The sequence below is a fragment of the Lipotes vexillifer genome, unplaced genomic scaffold (genome assembly GCF_000442215.2).
Source record: "Lipotes vexillifer unplaced genomic scaffold, Lipotes_vexillifer_v1.1 scaffold1115, whole genome shotgun sequence".
NCBI classification, from domain to species: Eukaryota; Metazoa; Chordata; class Mammalia; order Artiodactyla; family Lipotidae; genus Lipotes; species Lipotes vexillifer.
In genome coordinates, this window is record NW_006792080.1 from 1,897,706 (window position 1) to 1,923,125 (window position 25,420).

Here is a 25,420-nt window from a genome sequence, read left to right on the forward strand (position 1 = left end):
TTCAATAAATACATGATGCTGATTTATTTATAGGGATAAGATGGTTCCTTAGGGGATCAATTCAAGAGGTGGTGCAAGCACTTTATTCATTTGAGATGTCCCTTCCCTGGCAGGCAAGGCAGCAAGTTCTAGGACAAGCTAAAACCATCCCCCTCTTTCAAAAGTTACCCTCAGCAGGGAGTTTTGGGGCAGGGGTTAAATTAAAAAAAAAAAAACAAACCCTCATTGATTCCTAATTGTTTTTGAATATAATTGGCTTGGAAAGGAGTTTCCGCTGGGTTCATAAGGAAGGCCCGACTTCTGCACAGTGTTGGGGGGGATAGGGTACGACTTGGTCCTTTGCAGGCTGGCCTTTTAGCCCACAGACGCCAAGACGATGTCCACTGGCAGCTCCTCCGAACTTCTGGCTGTCACCTGCATTGTTACTGTGTCCAAAAGCAGCAGCCGGGAGCGCACCAGGATGTCATGACCCCCCCGGAATACGCCTGGAAGAGAAGAGAGGAGGACAGGTGTGTAAGGCAGAAGGGGGCCGAGAGCTGGGCTGAGAGGGGCACCTGCAACAACTGGTGAAGGCAGCTCCGGGGCTTGAGATGGGAGGGGCCCGCAACCAGGAGCACTGGCTGAAATCCCTGCACGTCACTTTACCTCCTGAGCTGCAGCATCATCAATGATCTCAGTAGAGATCACTCTACTAGCTGTATTTCACGCTTCGGCCAAGCTAAAATGAATTAGTGGACACATATGGCTTGTGTCTGACATCACAGGGGCGCTCACACACGCTGACGGAATCTAAGAGCACAGACGAAGGGACAGCCCCACCATGACAAAACCACAGCGCAGGTGTCTGCAAAACCCGGGGGACGGGGTTGCTTCACTGTGGTCAGGAAGGATGGGCTTGGGGGCTGCCAGCTGTGAGCAGGGCACTGAAGCAGAACTGCTTCCTAACCCTGTTTATAAACACTCAGAAAAAACATTTCCTTCAGTTCATTGTTTTAGGTGTGATAAGCGTATTGCCTCCCTTTTAAACAAAGGGTCATTAGCTTTTAGAGAAGCATACAGATCAGAAACATTTACATATGAAATGTCTATATATGGAGTTTGCTCTAAAATAATCTGGGGGTGGAGAACGAGTATAGGTAGAGACACTATCTGTTGTTGCAGCTGGAGGATGAGTACTTGGGGGTCCCATTTTTGTGTAAATTTGAAAATTTCCGTAAGTGCTTAAAATCCCACTCCTATTAGAAAAGACCAACCAACCCAATAGAAAATTAGACAAAGGATCTGAAAACAATTCACAGAAAAGGAAATACAAATAGCACTTTGCATTTGAGAAGATACTTAACTTCCTTCAATATACAAGAAACGTAAAGTAAGACTACATGGAGGGTTTCCCTGGTGGCGCAGTGGTTAAGAATCTGCCTGACAATGCTAGGGGACACAGGTTCGAGCCCTGGTCCGGGAAGATCCCACATGCCACGGAGCAACTAAGCCCGTGCGCCACAACTACTGAGCCCGCGTACCGCAACTACTGAAGCCTGCGTGCCTAGAGCCCGTGCTCCGCAACAAAGAGTAGCCCCTGCTCTCTGCAACTAGAGAAAGCCTGCGTGCAGCAACGATGTCCCAATGCAGACAAAAATAAACTAAAAAAAAAAAAACTACACGGAGACACCATTCTTTACACCTGACAAAGATCATAAAGTTTGATAACACAATGTGTTGTCCAAAGTGTGGGAGAAAGGGCATACAATTCCTATGGAAGGCAACTGGAAATATTTACCAAAATGAAAAATGCACTTTAACCTGGTAAAGCCTTGGGAAACTTACCCTACAAATACCCTCAGTGCACATCGGCAAAATAAAGTGTGTATGTATACATGTATGTATGGGATTATTCCCTGCAGCACAGTTTGTAAGAGCAAAAGACTAGAACAGGGGCTTCCCTGGTGGCGCAGTGGTTGAGAATCCGCCTGCCAATGCAGGGGACACGGGTTCAATCCCCGGTCTGGGAAGATCCCACATGCCGCGGAGCAACTAAGCCGTGCGCCACAACTACTGAGCCTGTGCTCTAGAGCCTGCCAGCCACAACTACTGAGCCCGCGAGCCGCAACTACTGAAGCCCGTCCGTGCGCCTAGAGCCCGTGCTCCGCAATGAGAAGCCCACGCACTGCAACGAAGAGTAGCCCCCGCTCGCCGCAGCTAGAGAAAGACTGCGTGCAGCAGCGAAGACCCAACACAGCCAAAAATAAATAAATAAATTTATTTTAAAAAAAAAGAAACTATAGGACAATCTAAATGTTCATCAACACATGAACTGGTCCTATAAAATATGGTCCATCCATAGAATGGAACAGTAACAATCAACTACAAAAAAGAATGAGCACACAGTTTGGGGTGACGAAAAAGTTCTGGAGTTGGATGGTGTGATAGTTGCACAACAATGTGAATGTCCTTAATGCCACTGAACTGTACACCTAAAAATGGTTAAAATGGTAAATTTCACATTACGTTAAAAAAAAAAAAAAAAGGGAGGAAGCTCTGAGTATCAATAGGGAAGTTCTCCAAGATGCACCGTCAAGAGAAAAACCAAGTGCAGAACAACATATGCACCACCTGTATATAAACACTGGAGTTTAAAAAGAGAAATGCGTACACATTTGCTTTTACATCCCTATGATCACAGGAAGGATATAGAGCATCCTTTATAATATAACACTGGTTGCCTGGTGGAAGGGAAACTGAATGACTGGCAGCAAGTGTCGGGAGGGAGACATTTCACTGCAGGTCTCTTTATGCCCTGTGAACATTCAACGCTGTGAATTCTGAATTCCCAGGTTCCCAGGGGGAGCCCTCAGCCCAGGATGCGGTGGCATCAAGGCCCTTCCCACCAGAAATGCCGCTTACCTGCCAGGAGCAGCGTGTGCGTGTTCTTGTTGTCCGGCACTTTGTCTGACCTCTCACAAGGGTGCATTCCTAAGAACTTCACAATATTGCCCACAGCCTCTGTGGGGAGAAATCCCGGTGTTATTAACCCACGATCTCCCCCTGGTGCCAGCACCACTCCCCCATCCCCTGACCCCACTCTGCAGTTTTTAATGAAGTGGCATCTGAAGTACGTGCTCTAGACATGGCCCTGGATCTTCGGGGACTTGGGGGCAGGGGACGGGAGGAGCTCTTCAACAGTAGCCAAGGATCTTGTAAGGCAAGCCAGCCAGAAATGGCATCCCCAGGATTTACCTTCAAGTGTCTTGATGGTGGACAAGGTGAATGTTTCCTCCTTCTCAAACTCATCCCCTACCTCATCCCAGGCTGCTTCAAAGTTCAGCTTCATGACCTTTTGGATGTGATCAGCTATCGTGACTTCCAGATCTTCCAGCTGGGGAGATGCAGGGGCGCATTAGGCACACAGCACTAGGAGAGAGACACCTCCGAGCCTCTGCTCCACTCTGGCCACCCGCCCCTTCCCACCACGCAGCCACAGGTGCTCACAGCCAAGTGGTGGCCCCTCAGCAGAAAACACCTCAACCGTGTACAGCCGCCCCTCAGTATCTGTGGGGACTGGTTCCAGGACCCCTTCGGATACCAAAATCGCAGATTCTCAAGTCCGTTATATAAAATGCTGCAGTATCTGCATTTAACCTACACACATCCTCCCTTATACTTTGAATCATCTCTAGGTTACTTATAATACCTGATACAATGTAAATGTTATGTAAATAGTTGTAAGTACAATGCAAACACTATGGAAATAGTTGCCTTGTGTGGCAAACTCAAGTTTTGCTTTTTGGAATTTTCTGGAACACCCCCCATCCCAATTCTGAATATTTTCTATCTGTTGGTTGAACACATGGACGCAGAACCAACAGATATGGAGGGCCCACTGTCCTCATCCTCGGGTGGCAGCTATGAGAACACATCACTCTGAAGCCTAGAGTAAGTGCCAGACTGGACGGGAGGGAGGCCTGCATCCTGTGACTCAGCAGTGTCCTCCCTGGGGCTGACACGTCGTACTGCCCCCCCACCTTGAACTAACTGTACATAAAGGTTCCCCATTCATTCACCCAACAGCTCTTCACTGAGCCCCTATTCCTGTGCACATGTAAGGTGTTCACAAGTAGGACTCAGCTCCTACGGTAGAAGCTTTGCCTCAGACCCAGCCCTCCTGTCCTGGGGCAGGTCCCGCCCTTAGGTCATTGCTGGCTCAGGGAAAGCCCATCCTCCACAATGGACCTGGGAGGACACAAGTGACCATCAGCTGTTATTCAGTGACTGCCCCTCTGGACATGAGGGCTCTGATAATCTCCAACCCAGGTTTAGTATCAGGGTCTGCACTCAGATGGCACTGAGCCACTGTGACGTGGGCAAACCCCAGAACAACCCTGCACTCAGTTCCATGCAAGCTCCGAGAGCTGGAACTGGAAGGGAAGTTTCAGTGCATGAAAGGACTGCCCAGCAGATGCAAACTGATCCAATTTCTCTAGAAAGCAATTTGACAGTATGGATCAAAGTCCTTTTTTTTTTTGGCTGTGTTGGGTCTTCATTGCTGTGCACGAGGTTTCTCTAGTTGCGGCGAGTGGGGGCTACTCTTCATTGTGGTGCACAGGCTTCTCACTGCGGTGGCTTCTCTTGTTGCGGAGCATGGGCTCTAGGGCACACTGGCTCTAGAGCAAAGGCTCAGTAGTTGTGGCACACGGGCTTAGTGCCTCCGCGGCATGTGGGATCATCCCGGACCAGGGCTTGAACCCGTGTACTCTGCATTGGCAGGCGGATTCTTAACCACTGCGCCACCAGGGAAGTCCCTCAAAAAAAGTCTTAAAATCAGACTTAGCCTTTGACCTAATTATTCTATTTCTAGGAATCTGTCCTAAGAACATAACTTGAAATGCAGATAAAAATTTGTACCCAAAGGGATGCTTAATGTAGCATTTAAAAAGTGAAAATTTGGGAATTCCCTGGCAGTCCAGAGGTTAGGACTCCACGCTTCCACTGCTAAGGGCCCAGGTTCAATGCCTGGTTGGGGTACTAAGATCCCCCAAGCCGTGCAGTACAGCCAAAAAATTTTTTTTAAAAAGTGAAAATTTGGAATCACAAATGCCAAGTGTTTAAGGAATATGAGGTCAAGTGAGTTAGGCTATATTAAGATAAGGGAGTGTCTTAAAGTCATTAAAAATTGTGTTTATGAAGTATTTGTAATGGCAGGAAAATACACTCTGGTTCTAGGTGAGCACAGCAAGATCTGTAATGTACAGAATAACTGCAATGATACAACTCCCCCCGCCCGCCCCCCAGTCATTCCCAAGGACTATGGGTAATGTTTTCCTGTTTGTGTATACTTTGTTTTTGTATTTCCCAAGTTTTCTTTTTACACACGAACATGTATTTTTTTTTTAAGTTAAAAAAAAATTCTTTCAAACCCAAAACCAGCAAGAAAATGCTTCAAGACTGGCCGTCAGCTCCTGAAGCCTCCTTGCCCCAGCTTCTTACCACATACTCATCCTCATAGCCTTCATCGTCAGTCTCCCCGGTGGTGGGATCGCAGTCCTTGACAGTGAACTTCATCATGCAGCTGAACGTGCAGCCCACTGTGGGGAGGGAAGGCCGGGCAGTCGGGCGAGGTCCTCTGTGGGCACGCAGCCACAGCCTGCCCTTTAGGCCTCAGCTGCATCTGCACTAGCGGCACATGCCACCCGGCCCCACAAATCTGGACAGAGGGCATCGGCTTGTAGAAGGCAGGAGAGCCAGGTTGCAGCCCCCAGGAGTTGCCCTCACGGGGAAGGAAGAGAGAGGAATGCAGAGATGCTGCAGGGTGGCTCCTGGAAAAAGCACCTGGTTTCTTTGGTTGGAGTGGACCTGGGATGGTCCATGTTTGTGCCTGTCTCTGGGCCTTCCTCTGTGCTCTCTCCTGGTACAATGAGAGAGTCCTGGTTTGAGGACCAGGTGTCCTACCAGCCACGTGGACTCAGACAAGCCACTTGACCCGAGTCTTACTTCCCTGCTCCCAGGGGTCTATGAGGAGGAAGTGAGCGGATGCGTGAAAAGCCCCAGGACTCAGCCAGCCTTCTCTCCTTCTCAGGACTGACCTCAAGGAGCTGAAGCTCTGACAGGAAACAAACAGCTGGTGCACAAGCCACCCACCCCACCCCCAGGGGTTCCCACAACGCCAGGGGTGCATCTGCAGAGGGGCTCACCCGCCGTGGGGTCTTCCTTGGGCAGGGCCACCAGTGTGTAGCAGGTGCCGGGCTGATTGTAGGGCAGGCTCCGGGCGGGCACGTGACACAGCACCTCGTAGGCCTCCGTGGGCTCCATCTGCACTGTGACGTTCTCCAGAGTCTGGTCGTTGAGCGTGTTCATGCAGTCAAACTGGACCAGGAAGCGGGGGGTGGGCGCTGAGACACTGCCCTGGACCCAAGCCTGCTGCACAGGAGCAGCCAGGAGGTCCTGCCTCTCACCCCAGGGCCACACTGACGCCCATCCCAGGCCCCCGTCCCAGGCCCCGTGTCTGCACGTGGACACTCAGGAGCCACAGAGGCCCTGCATTAAGGACTCGAGGGACACAGCAGCTGGTCGTGGATCTGGCATGGGGCTGGGCTCCAAGCACCGGTGTGGGGTACCCGGGCCCTGCGAGAGGGCCTCCCCCCGGCTCACCTGGAAGACCATGTGCTCAGGGAAGGTGTGTTTGGTGCAGCGGATCACGTACTCTGTCTCTGACTCAGTGAGGGCCACAGGCTCAGGCGAGGACTTGAAGAGGGGCCCCAGCCCCTGGAACTCCGGCACTGCCGCCAGCTGCTCTGAAACGCCCAGGCCACACACTCACTCAGCTGCTCAATCCTCAGGCCTGCTCCTCAAGCTCTCCCACCCACTGAAGCAGTCACCCCCGATTTCCCGAACAGAGCCGAGCGTTTCCTCACCTCCCTCACTCTGCTCAGCTTGTGCCACCCACATGAAACACTCTACCCCGCTGTCCCACACAAGACGCCAGAGCAACCGATGGACATCAGGCCCAACGTCCCAGGCCTAATCTATTTGGAGACTCCCTCAACCTTAGAAGCTCAGCAAGGATTCTTAAAAGAGGGGGACTGGGAAAAGGCTACGAGGAGCTGAATGCTGTGATGGCCACGGAACCAGGTGAAAGAACAAACTGGTCTTAGACACGGGGCCCAAAAGGAGAGGCTGCAGACTCAGAATGTTGCAGAAAACCCAACTTGGTGTGGATGGTGGGCGTTGGGCAAGGCCTCTCCCTGCGGCCCACAGCCAGGTTCCAGCCCTGGTGAGTCCAGGTGAACAAGGCGTCTGGCAGCTGCCCCTCTTCTATGGCAGGGGCAGAGTTCCCCACAGAGTGGTCATGAATCACCTGTGTCAGAATTACCTGGGGGTGAGGGCTTGCTAACAACGCAGATTCTTGGACCCATCCCAGATCAGTTCTATCAAAATTTCTGGGTTTGGGATCCACCAATCTGCATTTCTAACAGGTTTCCTCAGATGACTCTGATGTACATTGATATTTGAAGACCACTACTCAAGATTTTTAACTTGTCTTCCCAGTTAAATTGAACTCCATGTGGAAAAGAACTGTGCCTGAGGCCAGGGATTTGAGGTTCTGCCTGAGTAGGTATTCGATTCACATTTCAGGGACAGGGAGAGAAAGAAGAGGCATTATTATTATTTGGCTTTCTGCCCCCACAAAGAGGCAGCCTGTGTGCCTGCTGCAGCCCTCTGAACCTGCAGGTGATAAAAAGCCCAGAAAGCTTACGTATTAGGAGGCACATTCAGGCCCCCTGTGAGCATCAGCTGCCAGAGTGCTTTTCTATGAGAATTGATTTCACTGGGCATCAAGTTTGCAGACATGCTGCCCCTTACTGCCTGGGGGACTCTGCTAGTAGCTATAAACTACCGCCCCTGAGTTTCAGACTCTTCCTCAATAAAATAGATACAATAATCTTGTCCACAGGGTTGTTGTGAAGATAGAAGAGGCAATAAAGGTCAAGATCTAGCAAAGATCCTGGAACTTAACACGTGATCAATAAACATTAGGCTTCGGAAGGTTGTTTACAAATGGGCTTGAGTCCCTGGAAGAGGCTTCAAAGGAGTCTTCCCTGGAGGGCGTGGCAGAACAACGGCCCCCAAGATGTACACGAGCTAATTCCCAGAACCTGTGAGTATGTTCCCTCACTTTGCAGAGATTACGTTGGATCTTGAGCTGGGGAGCGTCTCCTGAATTATCTGGGTGAGCCCAAAGTGACCACAAGGTCCTGGTGAGAGGGAGGCAGGAGGGTCAGAGGCAGAGACATGTGACTGTGGCTGTGCTCCTGGCTTTGAAGACAGAGGACGGGGGCTCTAGGCAGCGAACGTAGGCAGCCACCAAAGATGAACCCCTCAGAGCCTCCAGAGGGAACTCGGCACCGCCAGCATGGTGGAACCCATTTTGGATTTCTGTCCTCAGAACAAGGTAATAAATTTGTGTTACGTTAAGCCACTAACTTCACGGTAACCTGTGAGAGCAGCAAGAGAGAACTAACACACAGGAAACGTTTCGGATTACAGTGATCCCACTCAGCTCAAGATCCTAGTTTTGCTGAATCTGAGACAGTTTGTTGATGGAAGACAGGGTTCGGGAAGCGAATGGGAAAGGTGGGATTTAATTTAACTCAATGATAATCGGGAGCCTACTGTGAGGAAGGAAGGCACTAAGTGCAATGACAGAGAATATAGATGACAGAACGTGGAGAACTGCACAGGACCACGGAGAAGAGAGGAGCTCAGGGAGGGCATCACCAAGGGCGAGGGACACGTGCTAGGCCTCAAAGGTAGGAATCTTGTGGAAAACGTGGTCTGGCAACTGGACGCGCAGCCTCTCCCCTTTAAAAATGCAGAGGGACAGATGAAAACCTAAACAAAACCCTGCAAGACAACGTGGACGGAACACATCTGGGACCCGAGACAAAGGACCGTGTCCCTTGAGTCAGCTATATGGCGTCAGACATCCGGAACTGGCCTGGGCCTCAGGGAATTGAGCCTCAGAACCAGGGCCGAGGCAGCTCTGAGCCAGTTGGAGCTGGATTTTAATTCCACCGCCACCCCCCCACCGCCCCTTCTTGCCGTGCAAACTTGGGCAAATCAATCACTGTCTCTCTCTGAACATCTAAATCTTCCAATATCAAATGGACCCAATAACCTCCACCTGAGGGTCAAACGTGCTGTCTAAACACTCTCAGAGCCCAGCACTCAGGAGAGACCCAACCGATGACAGTTCCTACTCTTAATTCCCTGGAGAAGAAACGCTACCCTAGCCGCGGCCCCGGGAAGCCCCGCCAAGCACCACTACTCACCTTGGAAGATCTCCTGCCGGGTGGCTGCCACCTTCTCAGGCTGCTTGGCTGCTGTGACGGGGGTGCTTTCTGCAGGAACAAACATGCATGGTGACCCACAACTCCAGGAATGGGCCAAGGCAGTGCTGCCCACGGTGCTGTTACTCAGGGATTATAACTTCCACCCCGTAGTGTGAAGTACAGAGCACGTGAGGAAGAGAGCAGGTGTCTGTGCCTACGTGTCTTCATTTCCTGCGGCCAGAGGCAGACGGGATAACTCCCTCCGCCCAGCACAGCCCCATCCATCCTGGGCAGGTTTAGTGACTTTGCAGCCAACGCAGACCCTCCAGCGGAGGCCTGGACCGGAGGGCCTATGAAAGGAGTGCAGGTGTTACTTACCTGTTCTCTGCTCTGCCATGGGTGTGGTGGCCAGGGGCACAGACTTGAGGTCAAAAGGCTTTTCCGATGGTTCTAGAGTGTACTGCTGCAGAGCCCTCTCCAGACCAGGGATGGACACGGTCAGACCTAGAGGCCAGTGGGAGACTGAGGTCCTGGGGTCGAGGTTGTAGGACCTTGAGAAAACCACTTAGGTCTCTGAGGTCCCACTTTGTCATGACATCGTCCTCTGCAGGACTGATGTGGGGAGTAAACGGACATAGGAGAGGGACTTATAAAGGGTAAAGCACTCTGCAAATGGAGGCTCTCATGAGTAACTAGTGTTTCCATTCACTGGGCTGTTTCCACCCACAGGGCTGTGAACGCAGGGCCCTGGGTCTCCTGAGATCACAGTGATGTTGTGCAGTTGCCATGAAAGCCCAGCCGACAGCGTCTTGCCTCCGAATTCCCCTGCCTGGCGAGACTGCAGCTCCGTTACGGGGCTGGGTCAGGGTCAGCCAGGAAAGACTCACCGTTTAGGATATAGCCTGCATTGAGGGCCTTCTGCTTCTGCTCCAGGACACTGAGATAGAAGGTGGCTCGGTCCCTTACTTCATTGTCATCGTCCATCACACACCTGTGGCCAGAACACAAGGTCCTCCTGACCAGGGCCCCGCAGGGTGGCAGGAGGGATGCTGCAGGGCTTCAGCAGAGGTCAGTGAGAGGAAGCAGGTCTCTTAAAGCTCAGTCCTCGGATGTGGACCCAGGCATCAAATGCACCGAAGGGCCCGCGGGACTCTAATTAACTAGGAGGTGGCCGTATTCATACTCCCTGGACCTCTCCCCAGAGCCCACCCAGTGAGGGAGGCAATCTCCTATATCCACAGCATACGTCACAAAAGAATTTAGTATGAACCAACAATTCCACTCCTGGGTATACACACAAGAGAACTGAAAACACGTCATATAAAAAGTCGCACACAACTGTTTACAGCAGCACTAGTCACGGCAGCCACGAAGTGGAGACAACCCAGATGCCTATCAACGGATGTACCGACAAACAAAATGTGGTCTATTCATGCAATGGAATATTATCTGCCCATAAGAAGGAACGAAGCACTGGCACCTGCTACAACACGGATGAACCCTGAAAACATCATGAAGAAGCCAGACACATGAAAGGCGACACACTGTGTGCCTGAGTTTACATGAGGTGTCCAGAACGGGCAAATCCAGAGCCAGAAGGCAAGGGACTGGCTGACTAGGGCTGGGGGGCTGGGGGGAATTGTGACGACTGCTAATCGGTACACTGTTTCTTTTGGGGGTGCTAAAAATGTTGTCAGGGCTTCCCCAGTGGTCCAGTGGTTAGGACTCTGCACTTCCACTGCAGGGGGCACAGGTTCCATCCCTGGTTGGGAACTAAGATCCCACAAGCCACGCGACATGGCCAAAACAAAAAAAGTTTTCAACTTAGACGGTGGCAATCGTTATGCAACTCTGAATGTACTAAAATCATCGCATTATACATTTTAAATGGGTACATCCTATGGGTCTCAAATTATATCTCAATAAAGTTGTTTTTTAAAATAGAAAACACCTCAAATTAACGCCTAGGTGGAGGGATTTTTGCGTGACATTATTTTTCACGCTTTTCTTTTTTTTTTTAACTAATTAATTTAGGCTGTTCAGGGTCTTAGTTGCGGCATGCAGGACATAGTTCCTCGACCTGGGATAGAACCTGGGCCCCTTGCATTGGGAGGGCAGAGTCTTACCCACTGGACCCCCAGGGAAGTCCCATACTTTTCTATGTTTCCATTTTTTCCTATAATCAATAGTTGTGTATCTTTTCTCCCCTTTTTCAATTAAAAAGAGACAAAGGACAGCCGCCTGGGCCCAAGGGAACACTTGTCCACCAGGCCCGTGGCCTGGACTCACCTCTTCAGCAACACCAAGATACTGGGCAGCATCTCTTCATTCTGCGCTCCGAACTTGGCCAGAGCACTGACAGCGCCTGTGTTTATGAAGCAAATACGATTTACTGCCAGGGCTCAGAATGGGCCATCCAGAGCCAAGCAGCCCCGACCCAGCAGGCCCAACCCGACATCATGAAACAAGGAGCCTCAGTCACGTGGGCACCACCCGGCCTCAACTCCTCGCCTCTCACGGGGAAGGCAGCCCTGTTCTGGGTCCCAGGAGTCCTTTTCAATATTAACTAAGAAGAGGCCACGACAGCTGCCCTCAAGTTCAGCATCCAAATGGCCTCAGCTCACAGTGAAGCAGCACACGACCATAAACGAGAACAAACTACGACTGAATGAGTAACAACTGCTGAAAGAGGGACGTCTGTCCAGAGACGGCAGGAGAAAAAAAGAGCCGTAAATTGAAAGTAAAATTAAGAATATGATGGTTGCACATTGAATTGCATACTCATTTAAGAGTTTTATCGTATGTGAATTATATCTCAACAAAGCTATTATTAAAAATAAAAAACTAAACACCAAGAAGAAAGAAAGGAAAAAGAGAGCGAGAAAGAGAGAAAGAAAGTTAAACGACAACATATAGTGACGCTTACAAACAAAAAAATCACTAAGGCGAATTAGAGGTTAAGAACCATTCACCTAGATGACGCCCAAGCATCTAAGGTCCTTGCTACAAGATTACAGAACACCGAGCTTGTGAGGCAACACCACCAGGTGCCCGTGTCCCTCTGGGGGCTCAGGGCCCTTTGCTGGGGGGTCTACTGCAGGGCAAGCCCGGGGCCCGGGGGCGGCCCTGATGACCCACCTGCCCGGACCTCCTCATGCTCCAGGACCACTCGGTTGTAGATGAAGCGGATGTACTTGGAGGGGTTGTTGGTCTTGGGCCCCTCCTGGCCCAGGAGGTGCAGGATGCGCGTGGCCAGCACGGTGAACTCGCAGTCCTCGATGAACTCGCACAGGTGCGCCAACCCCGTCTCCTTGCTCTCCGAGCTCTCCTCGATGATACTGATGATGCAGTCCACGATGGCCCGCTTGTACTCAAAGCCGCCCTGCAGCACAAGGGGCAAGCCGAGTGCCGAGGCTGCTCTCTCCAGAGCCTAACCGGGACCCGGCACAGCGGTCCAGGCGCTGAACCTGGTGACAAGGGCCTGGCTCTCCCGGCCTCTACCTCCCTTTTGCGTAAAACAAAAGGCTCAGGCTGAATGCTCGCTGGCACCCTGCCGGTTCTAAGGGTAGATGGCTTAAGAGAAATATTTGGGACTTCATTTTCTTTCCAAGTTTGAGATAAAGGCAGAATGGGTGATGTGGATGCTGGAGGAGGAGTGGGGTGTTAGTGTTTAACGGGAACAGAGCTCAGTTTTGCAGTATGAAAACGTTCTGGAGGTTAACTGCACACCAGTGTCAGTGCACTTCACAATACTGAGCTCTACACTTAAAGACAGATAAGATGATAGAATTCTATGTCGTGGGTATTTTATGACAGTTTAAAAAAAGGCAGAATAGGGCAGTAGAGAGACAAAAGATCGTGGGTCAAATCTATGCTCTGCCACTTACAGACTTTAATAACAGAAGTGGCAAGTGAGATACCCGCTAGGTGCCCGGCCGTAACCCGGCAATGCGCAGCACACTGGATGGGATGGTGGCGCATGCAGAGCGCCCATCCCATCTAAAGAGCGAAATCACCAGGCAGCCTAGCGTTGCCAGGTCTTAGAAGTTTTTAAAGAGAAACTGGAAACCTATCGAGGTGGTTTTCCTGATTTTTAAATAACAGCTACTAATTCAAAATGTGTAAAACTCTGCACAACCCAAGTAGAATTTGTCTGTGGGTCAAATCTGGCCCCTGTTCTCAGATTAGTTTGTTTTACGGCAGTGATAAGTCACTCTCTTTGTCTGAGCCTCAGGCACCTTCATAACAAGGACCATTAGCGTACGGACCTCATGGGTTATTGCGAAGAATAAATACGCTCTGTGAATTACACATGCGCCTTACATTTCAATAAGGCTGTTCTGTCAGCAGGTGCCCTAGTTATGATACCGGTTCTGCAGCCCGCCCGCCGACTGGGCACTGACAGGCTCAGAGTAAGTGCAGGGCTTTGCCTGCAGTGGCTCAAGGCTGACACACCCTGTGCTGAGGGACACACCCTTTTCTAGCAGACAGGGTCTCGGTGTCTGAGTGCTGTGTTCTAATGAGTGAAGCTCTCACGCTGTCTTCTGTGGAGCCACACGTTGTCCTGGGAGGCAGGGAGGTCCGGGAGAAAACCACGGGCTCTGGAGCCAGACACTTACTGACCAGGTGGCCACAGGCAGGTGGTCTCAGATCCCTGATTTTTAAAGGGAGAAAATAACGTCTACGACAAGGCCTGTTATGAGGATCACAAGATGCTTTATGCTGTGTGGTGTCTCCACTGTGCTGGGCCGTCAGCTGAAGGCACCCTAAGCCCTGCTCCCTTCTCATATTCTTGGGAACCCCAAAGGCACCCAAGGCAACGGTTCCTCTACTGCCTTGGTCCAAGGGCCCATCTGGGGCTGAGGCAAAGGGCCACCAAATATCCGGGGACCAAATCTACTGCATGAACACTCTGCTTCTGTGCCTCTGAACGGACCAGTTTTGTTGAGACAACCAAGAAAGGTGGCCCACGTTAATCATTAATTAATGTCAGGAACAAAAATAGAACCAACGTCACGTTATTAGCCTCAGTTTCCCAAGAAGCCACGCTGGAGCTCCTGGAATGGCTGGCATGTTTCTACACGAGATGACACCAGACAGAACCCGGTTTCCCATCTGCTACACAAGCGTCACCCTGGGGCATCCGCTGGGCCTTTAGAGCCCGGGTAGTGCCATTAGGGTTATCAGTGTGATCACAGTGATTGGTGCACGTTTACACTGTCAGCCCATGAGGAGTTTCAAGGGCCGCGGGCACCAGGAAAGCAGCCGGCCAGCAGGTGGACTGGGTACAGCCGAGAACTAGTTGGGTGTGGAGCCAGCGGCCAGGCCACCACCCGCACAGGAGACCTGGCGCCCGAGCACCCTGCTCTTACCTCCTCACGCAGCATGGAGAACAGGAAGCTCATGAGCACGGCGTGCTTGCGAGGGTACTTCTGACACAGTGCGCTGATGGCCTGGACCACCACCACCTGGGCCAAACAGACATGCGTGAGGGGCGGCCCTGCCACCTGGTTACTTCGTGCACCCAGTGCCAGCGGAGTCCTTCCTCAGGCAGGGCCGGGCCCTGGGAGCAACAGGCCAAGACGCGAGGGGAGCCCCGCCTCCACGCTTGGGGGGCCCGCAGCCCCGAGCCCCGCAGACAGGGAGGCATGCACAGCAGTCCCGAGGCCCAGATCCAGACTCTGGGTCCCTCTACTCAGACTTCAAGCAAAGTCCGCCAGCCCCTCCGTCCCGCCTGTCCTGCTCCTCCCCTCCCCCACCATTCCCACCCCTGAGCCTTCCAGCTCAGGCTGCCCCTTGTGGTGCTCTGGCCCCAGCCCTGTTCTCTTCTCGGTCTCTTGGGCAATCTCATCTCCTCCTCTTCTATGCCCCCAAAGCCCAAATCTTCGTCTCTGGTCTGAGTTCAAGAACAGTGCTTCCAAATGTCTACCACACAACTGCACCTGGTGCCCACGGGCACCTCAAACTTGGCCGCAACCACCCTTACCCCTGCTTCCCTCCTCTCGGCCCTGACCGTCTCCCTCCTTCCCCAAACACATCCACAGCACTGTGAACGCAAACTAGAACACGGACTCACCTCTGAGGATGTTCACGCCCTCAGCTGTCACATGGCGCCCTCACACCTGGCTCTGCTCCCCAGGGGCTCTGAGACCAGCCCCCCTCCCGCTTCCCAGGCCTGCGGGTGCCTTCGCCTCTCTGCCCAGCTCCCACAACCAAGCCTCAGTCCAGTTCACCCTCCAGCAGCTTGGGAAGGATCTCTCTACATGCAAGTCTCACTGTGTCATTCCAGTCTACAAAGTATTCCTATAACCCACAGGCAGAGTTTATTCCCCCTACTTTGTGTCATTCCTGCTACAGAACTCACATGCTCTCTCCCAGTCATTCACATTGCCGCCTGTCTGCCTTCTGCCCTGATTAAAGCTCTCCAACAACATACTAACGTTTATGTTAACTGTTGTGAAATAACATAGTTACAGAGTTGAGAACAGCGTATAGGGATGGGTGTGGCTATGCAGGGAACGCCAGGGAGTCTCCTGGTGGTGGTGCAGTTGAGCATCCTGTATCTTACGCAGTTTCACACACTCACACACACACACACACACACACACACACACGTAACTGGTGAGCAAACTGCGGCCTGTGCTGTGACACTGTCCTGTGGCCCTGCGGGTGCTGGAGGACGAGGCAGCTGGCGGAGGGGAGCATGGGAATTCTCAGTATATTTCTTTACAACCTTGTGTGAATTGTTTGAAAATAAAAGTTTAGAGAACACTACAGAAAACGCTTTAGCAGCTTCCTTAAAACCACAGCTCTTTATCATGAGCCCCGGGGCCTCACACGGTCTCGCCACCACCTGCTCCGACTTCATGACCTCCACTGGCCGCGAAGCCCCCAGCTTGGCACTTCAGCCCCTTCCTCTTGTTCCCAACACACTTGCTTCTTCTGCCTTTTCTCCCGTGTCTTCCCAGGTACCTCCCCGGGGCGGCTCCTCCTGGGAACCTCTACCCTGTGGGGTTTCCTCCCTGCAGTAGTGTGTGAAATTACCGTGTCCCCACCTTGTTGACTGTCCACCTCCCCTCCCCAGCAAGCAAGCTCCACGAGAGCAGGACAGGTCTGTCCACTGCTCTGTTCCCCTTTCTCCAAACTCTGCCCAGCACATGGCAAGCGCACAAAAAACACTGAAGAACTTAACAAGCTAGCCTGGAGGCTCCTGGCCTCGCTGGACAAAAGCCGGATGCAGCATCACGCGCACCTCTGACAGCCCTCCACCCCACCAGCCCCCCAGAAGCTCCACCCCGGCTCGGAGCGGGGACGCGGCAGGCAGGGACTGTGGACCTTGAACTCGTCCGAGATCTCTGACATGAAGGATGAGATCTGCTTCATGAGGCGGTCGATGCTGCCCTCGCTGCCCGTCTTGAGGAGGGTGGTGATGGCCAGTGTGGCGATGCTGCGGTTCGAGTCTGTAACCAGGTTCTCCAGGTCCAGGTTACAAGCTGTCACCGCAGATGGATGCTTCATGGCCACCTGTTTTGATTCGGGAGGAAAGATTTGAGGACAGGGACGGGGTACAGCAGGTCCTCCACCGTTCCGCTGGTCCTTCGGGTGAGCTCAGGTCACCGCCGGAGGACAGAGGTGGGCCAGGGCTGCACCTCCCCCAGGGCGGGGGCCGGGAGACTTCCCCCGCCCCACTCCGCCCACTCTGCACTCACCTTGTTGAGGGTGCGGACGGCGGCGTAACGCAGCGCAGCCTTGGGGGAGCTGCAGAGGAGCTGGAGTACTGTGGGGAGACAGATACGGGCGCTGGGCTGCCAGGGAGCCCAGGGGACCCCACGAGGGGCAGGGGCGGGGCACACATGCAAGGGCTCTGAGGCTGCATCCAGCTGTCTCCCTGCTGGTGCCACCACCCCAACCAAGGAGACAGCCGTCCTCCCCATGGGCACCTGAGCCTCACACGGACCCGTGGGCACGCTTGCAACCGCCCAGTGGTTCACACGTGGGAGCCTAGAGTGCCGGGCACAGGGCTGAGCACTGCCTGCTGGGTCCCCACGAGTCCCCACACGCCTGCAAAACAGCTCCCATATCTCCCCATTTCACAGACACAGAGGCCAAGGCACAAAGGGGCAGAGCAACTGAAGGAACGAGGCCAGCAGCCAGAAGTGGCAGAACCAGGACTGACATCCGGGGCTGCCTGCCCCGGGGCCCGAGCCGTTGCCCTACCCGGGGTCCCGGCAGAGCATCGGCCACCCCAGCCCGCGCCTCGGCCTCAGGAAGCTCAGGCTCCGGGTGCACTCGCTGGAGTGGTGAACATGACTGCTGTTTTCTGCGGTATCTACGCTCCTCTCCTCATAACTTGGCTTCCATTCTCTTATACTTTTTCAGCACTTATTTACGGTTTTCTTAAACAACGCTTTTTTTAAAAGCTCTCTCTGTTTGACTTTCGTTATTCTGGAACATGAGTAATATAACAAGAAAGAACAAACATTCGAACCAGGGAATGAATTCATTTAGTTCTTTTGCTTCTGTCGCCAAGGAGGGGGAGAGACTTCTCTCTGCAAATGTGAACCCCATCTCTCTGCCTGACAGGTTTGCAACCTTATTCTGGAGAACATGAGAAAAGCAGGAGGGCCAACCATTCCTCAACCTCTGCATCTGGAACTCTCTGGCAGAACATGATGGCTTCCATTACTAGGAAGCCTGTCCTTCTGGGACACTTGCCCCTTCCCTCCTGCTCCAAGTCCCACTTCTCAATGCACCCACCTTCCAGGACTGAACACTTAGCCCACCGTCACGTGCCTGCTACCCCGACATGTAGTGAGATCTCAACGCTCAGCACAGAGGCCTGCACGATCAAGGCACTGATCACTCAGCAGCTGGCCTAACAGCAGCGGGAGCCCAGCGGATTCTGCTGCACGACCGCCCACAGCGCAGGTGCCGCGTTCACCATGCTGCCAGTATAACAGCACGACTGCTATCCTTCCCGCAGAGAGGACAACTGGCTCGCCCAGGCTCGCGCAGCTGCCCCGCCACAGAGCCAGGACTGCAACCCACGCTCCTGTCCAGACTCTGCCCAAGCCCTCTTTCTCCTCCCAGAGATGGCCCGGGCCCTGGCTTCATAAATGCGGGCTTCCTCCGCCGGGCCCTCCTGCCACGGCAGCCACCCGCAGGTGGCAGAGCGCCTCTGAACCTTGCCTCCACCACCGGCCAGAGCCCAGGTGAGAGGCCCTGGCCCAGCAGGGAGCAGGTGCTGCCTGGGGACTGATGCCCTCTCTTAACTGTAGCCTGCGGCCCCCTGAGGGCATTTCCTTTCTTTCCCGTGCCCCCTGGCCCAGGGCCTAGCTCCTGGCAGGCACAGCCATGCGGGGCTTGGGTGGGGAGCGCCTGGTCACCTGACACGGCCGGGGCCAGCTCCTTGGCGCTGCAGCCCGGCAGGTTGACGATGGCTGAGGCGGCTTCGTACACCACCATCTCGTGCTTGTTGCGCAAGCAGCTCTCAATGAAGTCGAACAGCGGGCTGTCGCGGCTGCGGGACAACAGGCGGCAAGAGGACGCTGGGGGGCCCGCCCGGGAGACGGGCAAGGCCTCGCGTGGCATGAGAGGGGACACAGTGCCACTACCTGCCGTCCTCCTCCTCCAGCTGCCGGCTGGCCACGCGGATCATCATGCAGTAGGCGAAGGGGGACTTGAGGCCGTGCCGCGTGAACTTGCTGATCATTTTGCTGACAGCCAGGCGGTCGTTCTTCCGCACGTGGTACAGGAGCCCCAGCGCGTGGTACTAGAGAGCGGGAAAGGGCAGCAGAGCACGGGCGTGTGAGGCCGGGCCCCCTGGCCGTGGGGCTCTGGAGGTCACGGTCCCTCTGGGCTCCGGCCTCCTCGTCTCTGGGATGGGCATTGTGGTCACTTCCTCCAGAGCCTGGGTGCGACCGTGCCCAACAAGCCACCTGGGTGTCTGCGGTCCTCGTCCGTCCCCAATTTCAGCAAGGGCCTCCACAGGCAGCGTGAGTGCAGGTGTGGAGGGGACAACAGGTGCCATAGATGGAAGAACAGGAGGAGACTAGGTGTCTCTGACCAGATAGAGAAAGCGGGAGCCAGGCCTTGAGGGGGACACGTGTCGTAAGGTGCTGTGCAGACATGAGCCCTCACAGTGTCAGGCCTTACGTGTGACACCGTGTGGCAGGTACTTCGGCCCCCACTGCCCTGCCCAAGGACTCGTGGCTGCTGCCTGCAAGGCTGGGTCTGCAGAGGGAAGGCACACGGAGTCACCTCCTGTCCCCTCTGCTCTTTCCTAATTCCTTACCAGGGTGACACTCAAGGGCCTTCTATGTGGGAAGCTTCTCTGACCCTGGGAAGGGTTTGAGGGGCCACAGCTGGTCCTGGAGATGAGACCCAGCACAAAGGGCACAGAGGGAGGGAACAGATGCCCACACAGGGAGGCTGCAGGTAGGGACCAGATAGGCAGAGGCTACAGAGGCCCTCATTTTATCCTCACAGCTTTGTGAGACAAGGACTTTCATTCCTGTTTTACAGACAAGGAAACTGAGACTCGTGGAAATAAAGGGGTTCCTGGTTGAAGTCACTGAAGAAGAGATCAGCACATGAAAGCCCCACCAGGATGCTTCCATGCATCACTAACAAAGCCAGCTGGGCAAAGGCCCTCTGCCTGCCTGGGCCAGGTCAGCTATGTCACATACCCCAAAACAACACTCTGGTTATTAAAATACTCGATATTTCGGTACCAGCTAGTAACGTCTCCAACCCAACTCCCCCTGCAAGTGGTGCCCTGGATTCTTTCCCCAAACCCCCCAAGTCTCCCCACAACGACAAAACGATTAAAGCCTGCTCCAGCCAGGGGCCGCCAGGATCTCTGTGGTAAGAGTCCATGCTGTCTGGCTAGGACAGTGCCACCAGCCTAAGTATCTTCAATATCACTGCTCTGCTCACCTGGACCATGATGTTATCACTGGATGCCGCCTCCTGGGCCTCATTCACCCAGCGCTTGACCACGTCGAAGCTGCACTTGAGCAGGTGCTGTGGGGCACAGGGTGCATTGAGGGGTGGGCAGGCAGGATGCTCTGCCATCACACCTCCCGGTCTGGCCACAGTTCAGCTGGTCTTCCCTCAGACACAGCCCAGGGCCCCTCTGTCGTCTGGGTCCTTTGAGAAGTGCACAGATTCGGGACAGCTCCCACCCTCACTCTCCCTGCTCTGGCAGACTTCCTGCCAGGCTCAAATTCCAAAAATCTGTCACTCCAAAGGATGGGTCAAGGCTGTCAAACTGGCCCCTCAATTAACCCAGAGTTCCCGGGAGCTCTTCACTGAGAAGCGGGTGGGACTCTCAGATCTGGGGATACAAAGCTTTTCTTTTCTTTTGGAAAGCGACTTTGATGTTTCTTCAGTCTCCCAATCCAGCCCCGCCCCCCAGCCCCTGCTGAGGCTACACACCAGGGAAGACACCAGAGCAGAGCTGGAGACGCTGGGCACCTTGTCCACGATGGCCTGCTTCATGTAGCGCTCGATAGCCTGTAGCATGGTGCTCTGCGGGGACAAGGGGTGGGCGGGAGGGGGCCCGGTCAGTCCCTGCCGCCCTCAGGAGTGCAGGAGACAGGGTGTGGAGGACGGACGGCCAGGAGGGAGGAAGCAGGCTCATGTCCTGTGTCCTCGCACCCCTCCCAGGAGCCGGGGGACGAGCTAGAGCACGTGAAGGGTGAGACCCCGCGGCGACCAAGCTGGCCAAGGGGGACTCACGTCAGTGATCTGGCAGAGGGCACGCACGGCCGGGCCCCGGTAGCTGTCTTCCTTCCCAGTCATGTCCTTCGTCAAGCTGCGGGGACAAGGCGATGGCCTCACGCAGGGGCCGGGCCTGACCCACCCCGGGTCACCACGCCAGTCTCCTAACGGGCGTCCTCCCTGTGCTCTTAACCCTTCCCCACCAAACACCACACAGCAGCCAGAGGGTTTTTCATAAAACTGAAAACCGACCGGGTCACTCCCCTGCTCTGACTGAAACCTTCCAGAAGCTTCCTGCTGCCATCCCCATCAGCCCCTCAAAGAGACGTCCCCAAAGAGGCCATGCTCTCCACCCCAGGCCCTGGCACCTGCGTCCCCTCAGCCGGGCGCACTGCCCCCCTCATCTCCACCTCTGTCCTGCTACTTTTCACTCAGCCCTCAGGACTCCACTCAGACAGTTCCAGGAGGCCTTTCCTGGCCCAAATTCAAGTTGACTGCCCTCCTGATCTGCTCTCACAGCCGCCACACTTCCCTAATGCCTGTCTGCTGGGTTACTTCTCAGTAAATTCTGGGGCTGCAGAGGCCATGCCTGTCATGTTTGCTGCTCTATTCCCAGAGTTACACGGGGGCTGACAGTCGATAAATATTGTCTAAATGAACCTACACACGAATGTATAACGTCCCCCCCAAAACTGTGGCAAGAAGCAATAAGAGAACTGAGCCCAGGGATTATATTTCAGTCCACTCTGTCCCCTGATTCCCTCAGCCTAACACTTAGTGAGCAAAGCAGTCCCTAGTGAGCGAGTCTGCCTGTGCTCCCCGTGTATATATACCCCTACGTGTATCCTCCCTGGGCTTTCTCTTGGTACTCGCTACAGTCTTTGTGAAACTTCCGGCTGCCTCAGTTGACTGAGAGGAATCAAGGGAAGGAAGGCTCTGTGCCTAAGTTCAGGCCAGAGAATTAAAAGGGAAACCGCCCACCCTGGAGGCCGCCACTGGTGGGCAGGGTAACTGAAGGACGAGGGAGACAGGAGAGCAAAGGAGAAAAGGGCACGGGCGGGCTTCCCTGGTGGCGCAGTGGTTGAGAATCTGCCTGCCTATGCAGGGGACACGGGTTCGAGCCCTGGTCTGGGAAGCTCCCACATGCCGTGGAGCAACTAGGTCCGTGAGCCACAGCTACTGAGCCTGCGCGTCCGGAGCCTGTGCTCCGCAACAAGAGAGGCCGCGATAGTGAGAGGCCTGTGCACCACGATGAAGAGTGGCCCCCGCTTGCCGCAACTAGAGAAAGCCCTCGCACAGAAACAAAGACCCAAACACAGCCAAAAATGAAAGAAAAGAAAGAAAAGAAGGAAGGAAGAAAGAACTGAGTTAAAAATTAAAAAAAAAAAAAAAAAAAAAGGGCGCAGGCAACGCGTTAGCCGAAGTCTGAACGCCTGGTACTCGTGAGAAAATGGGCTCTGTGTCGGTGGATCATTCAGAGACCAAGACTCACCTGCTGGTCACGATGATGACATCCTCTGCAATGCAGGACATCTCCTTGATGGTCAAGTAGCACATCCGACGGAGGGTGGGCTGCGCAAGAGATGCAAAAAGCCCTCTGACCCCTGGCACAGCATGAGGCAGCCTTGCTGACAGGAGGCCCTCCCACCACCCTGTCAGAGCTGCCCCCTCTGGAGGAGGGCTGGGGTGCAGACACTTACATCGTTGGACTGAAAGAGTTTGGTCATGGCAAAGAAGGCCTCGGTTGCTTCTGTGGTCCCCAGGTGCTCCCCCTGTTTTAATCAAGAAAGAAGTCTCAGCTTGGGACAGACGGGCCAGAATGCTCTTCATGCCAGATCAGCCCAGGCCAGATCCTCGGACTCTGCAGATGCTCCGTCAAGGGCGACACATCGGAGTGGGACGCTGAGGGGACCCAGAGCTGGGCCGCTGGCTACAACTACACAGGGGCTGTACCCCTGCCCCCAACACACCCCAGTACCATCTTCCCCACCCCCAAGCCTCCCCCTGTTACCTGGTTTATGAGGTAGAGGATCTTGGTGAGGATGTGGGCACATTTCCGGGGATTGATGGGCGTTTCGTTAAACACGCGGGCCTAGGAAGAAGTGACCAAGGATATTACCTTCTGGCTGAGTTTATTTCCCTTCCCTGACTGCCCTCAAGCACGCGGAGGTCTGAGAAGGCCCAGGGTAAATAAATACACTTGCCCAACCTTATTTTCATAAGGAAAGAGTCTTGTTTTGCTTTTTTCTTACTTTACCTATTAACAACTCCTGAAATTTTCCCTAAATATTAGCTGAGGACGTGCCGACTTAGTGGCTAACGGATAGTCAGACAACACTTATTTTTATTTATTTATTTTTCTTTTTGGCGGTACGCGGGCCTCTCACTGTTGTGGCCTCTCCCGTTGCGGAGCACAGGCTCCGGACGCGCAGGCTCAGCGGCCATGGCTCACGGACCCAGCCGCTCCGCGGCATGTGGGATCTTCCCGGACCGCGGCACGAACCTGCGTCCCCCGCATCGGCAGGCAGACTCTCAACCACTGCGCCACCAGGGAAGCCTGGCAACGCTTATTAATTAACTAGAAGGAGAAACGAAGACAAAGAAAAAGACAGGCCTAATGAACCCTCCCCGGGAACAAAGTGCCCCCGTCTTTCCCGGAGCAGGTCTCTCCCCTGCTGTCCTTTAAACCAGCACTCTGAACGCGCCCGCACGCCGACTAGGAACACTCGTGACGGAAGAGACGGGAGCAAATGACACTTGCCTCCTGGAGCACTGCGCTCTTCTCAAGGTGCTGGAACGGGTTGGAGCCTCCACCTACAGTCAGAGAACAGGCAGGACTGAGCACAGGCTGTGACCCTGAATTTCAGAACTCTCAGACGTAGCCAAGGGAAACATGTCCCAGTGCCCGACCTAGTCAAGTTCCAACTCCTCTGAATGGCAACCAAAGCTCTACAAACTGCCAGTAGATCCAGCCATCCTCCTGCAAGGGGAGCTCCCTCCCTCCCAAGCCACTGACTCACAGTCACCCAGCAGCCCTGGTACAGTCCTTGTGTGCCTCTCAGAGTGTCACGTCTTGCATTCATTTATGCAACTGGTACTTAACTGAGTTCCTACTACGTGCGGGACCACCACTTCCAGCGACTAGGGTCTGTGCTTGGCAGATATCACACGTGTAATTAGTTACACACCTCAGTATCTGACTGACGTCTGTTTTCTCCACTACGTCGCGACCATTCTAATATTCCCGGCTCGAGCACTGAGCGTCTCATTTGTTCTACTGCAATGTCAGGACACAGTACAGCCTGGCATGCAGTAAGCACTCAATATATGTTTACTGGGTAAATGCATGAGAGTCAGGGTTCTCAGCCACGGGACACTGTGCTCCCCAGTCCGGTCAGCACCGACGCAGCCCCAGCGAATCCCCACAAGAGCATCGCGCACGGCGCCCTCCCCTAACAGATGGGGAAACTGAGACCCAGAGAGGCGTGCGACCCGCCCAAGGTCACCCAGCGAATCGCGGTCCGAGCTTACGAGTGCGGGGCAGTGGAGCCTGCTCGGGCTCTCCAGGGCTTGCCACTGACCAGCGGCAGCCCCTCGCACAAGCCCCCGCGCCTCCCGGGGCCTCGGGTCGGGACAGAGGCCGCCGGGGAGGGCGCCGAGAGCCTGGGCATTGGTCCGGCCTCCCCCAGGCCTCGCCCCCCTCACCCGATTCCTCGTCTTTCTTGTCAAATTTCTTCAGCATGGTGGTGCCGGCGGGGGCGCGAACCAGCACCTAGCGCAGGACTGACCGACTGACTACGGTGGTCCTCCGGAAGTTCCGCACGAGCCACTTCCGGCCGGCCACGTCGCCCAGCGCTGTGCGCAGGCGCACTCCGCGCTCCGCGCATGCGCCCACCCGGGACGCTTCGCCCCCGTCAGGCGTAACCCCGTCCCTGCCGGGAGGGGCCGGGGCTTAATTCGGGGCCTTACGCCCTCCTCTCGGTACATTCGTTCCCGCCTCACTGCCTGTGGCGGGAGTTTAAATGTGCTTTCGGAGGCGAGGCCCTAGCACGCTGGCCCGAGCAGCCGCCCACCTCCGAGGTGCTACCTCTTCTGGTCACCTCCTCCCGGAGGCCCGCCAGCCTTGCCTCACTTCAGCCCCTCCCCTGCCGGATTTCTCTGCCTACCTCGAATCGACGTCTGACACACTAACTACATTCTTACTTTACCGCTTTAACTGTCTTTTATTTCCTGCGGTGGATGATGTTGACATACAGTAGGTGCTCAGACAATTGTTGCATGAATGGGCTCCTACAGTTCAACTCTGCCCACCGCCCTCACATCCGCTCCCGGTGCGAACTGCTTGGTACTTGGCTAACTTCCAGGGATCTGAC

The 25,420-nt window shown here is 54.3% G+C and overlaps 1 protein-coding gene across 1 annotated transcript; it reads right to left on the reverse strand.

The window, feature by feature from the left end:
* On the reverse strand, positions 1 to 24,830 carry COPG1 (coat protein complex I subunit gamma 1). The gene is made up of 24 exons (XM_007465280.1): positions 24,753 to 24,830; positions 23,809 to 23,861; positions 23,059 to 23,139; positions 22,748 to 22,819; positions 22,540 to 22,619; positions 21,066 to 21,141; positions 20,763 to 20,855; positions 20,262 to 20,348; positions 18,938 to 19,095; positions 18,710 to 18,843; positions 17,033 to 17,100; positions 16,659 to 16,847; positions 14,696 to 14,791; positions 12,462 to 12,705; positions 11,613 to 11,688; positions 10,211 to 10,314; positions 9,702 to 9,827; positions 9,324 to 9,392; positions 6,643 to 6,785; positions 6,186 to 6,357; positions 5,482 to 5,579; positions 3,235 to 3,373; positions 2,902 to 3,000; positions 1 to 485 (listed from the first exon to the last, which is right to left on the reverse strand). Exons 1-24 carry the CDS (start codon positions 24,787 to 24,789, stop codon positions 355 to 357), a joined length of 2,625 nt encoding a protein of 874 aa, XP_007465342.1. The 5' UTR covers positions 24,790 to 24,830; the 3' UTR covers positions 1 to 354.
* Positions 24,831 to 25,420: the final 590 nt, after the last annotated feature.

What these genes read in the sequence shown, in the direction of transcription:
- COPG1 (XM_007465280.1), bottom strand. Translation starts at nt 24,789, where the DNA reads ATGCTGAAGAAATTTGACAAGAAAGACGAGGAATCGG. An exon ending in TCCTCTACCTCATAAACCAG is followed by an intron (nt 22,820 to 23,058) that starts GTAACAGGGGGA and finishes TGATTAAAACAG; the next exon opens with GGGGAGCACCTGGGGACCAC. An exon ending in TGCAGGCTATATCCTAAACG is followed by an intron (nt 9,828 to 10,210) that starts GTGAGTCTTTCC and finishes ACTGGCCTCTAG; the next exon opens with GTCTGACCGTGTCCATCCCT.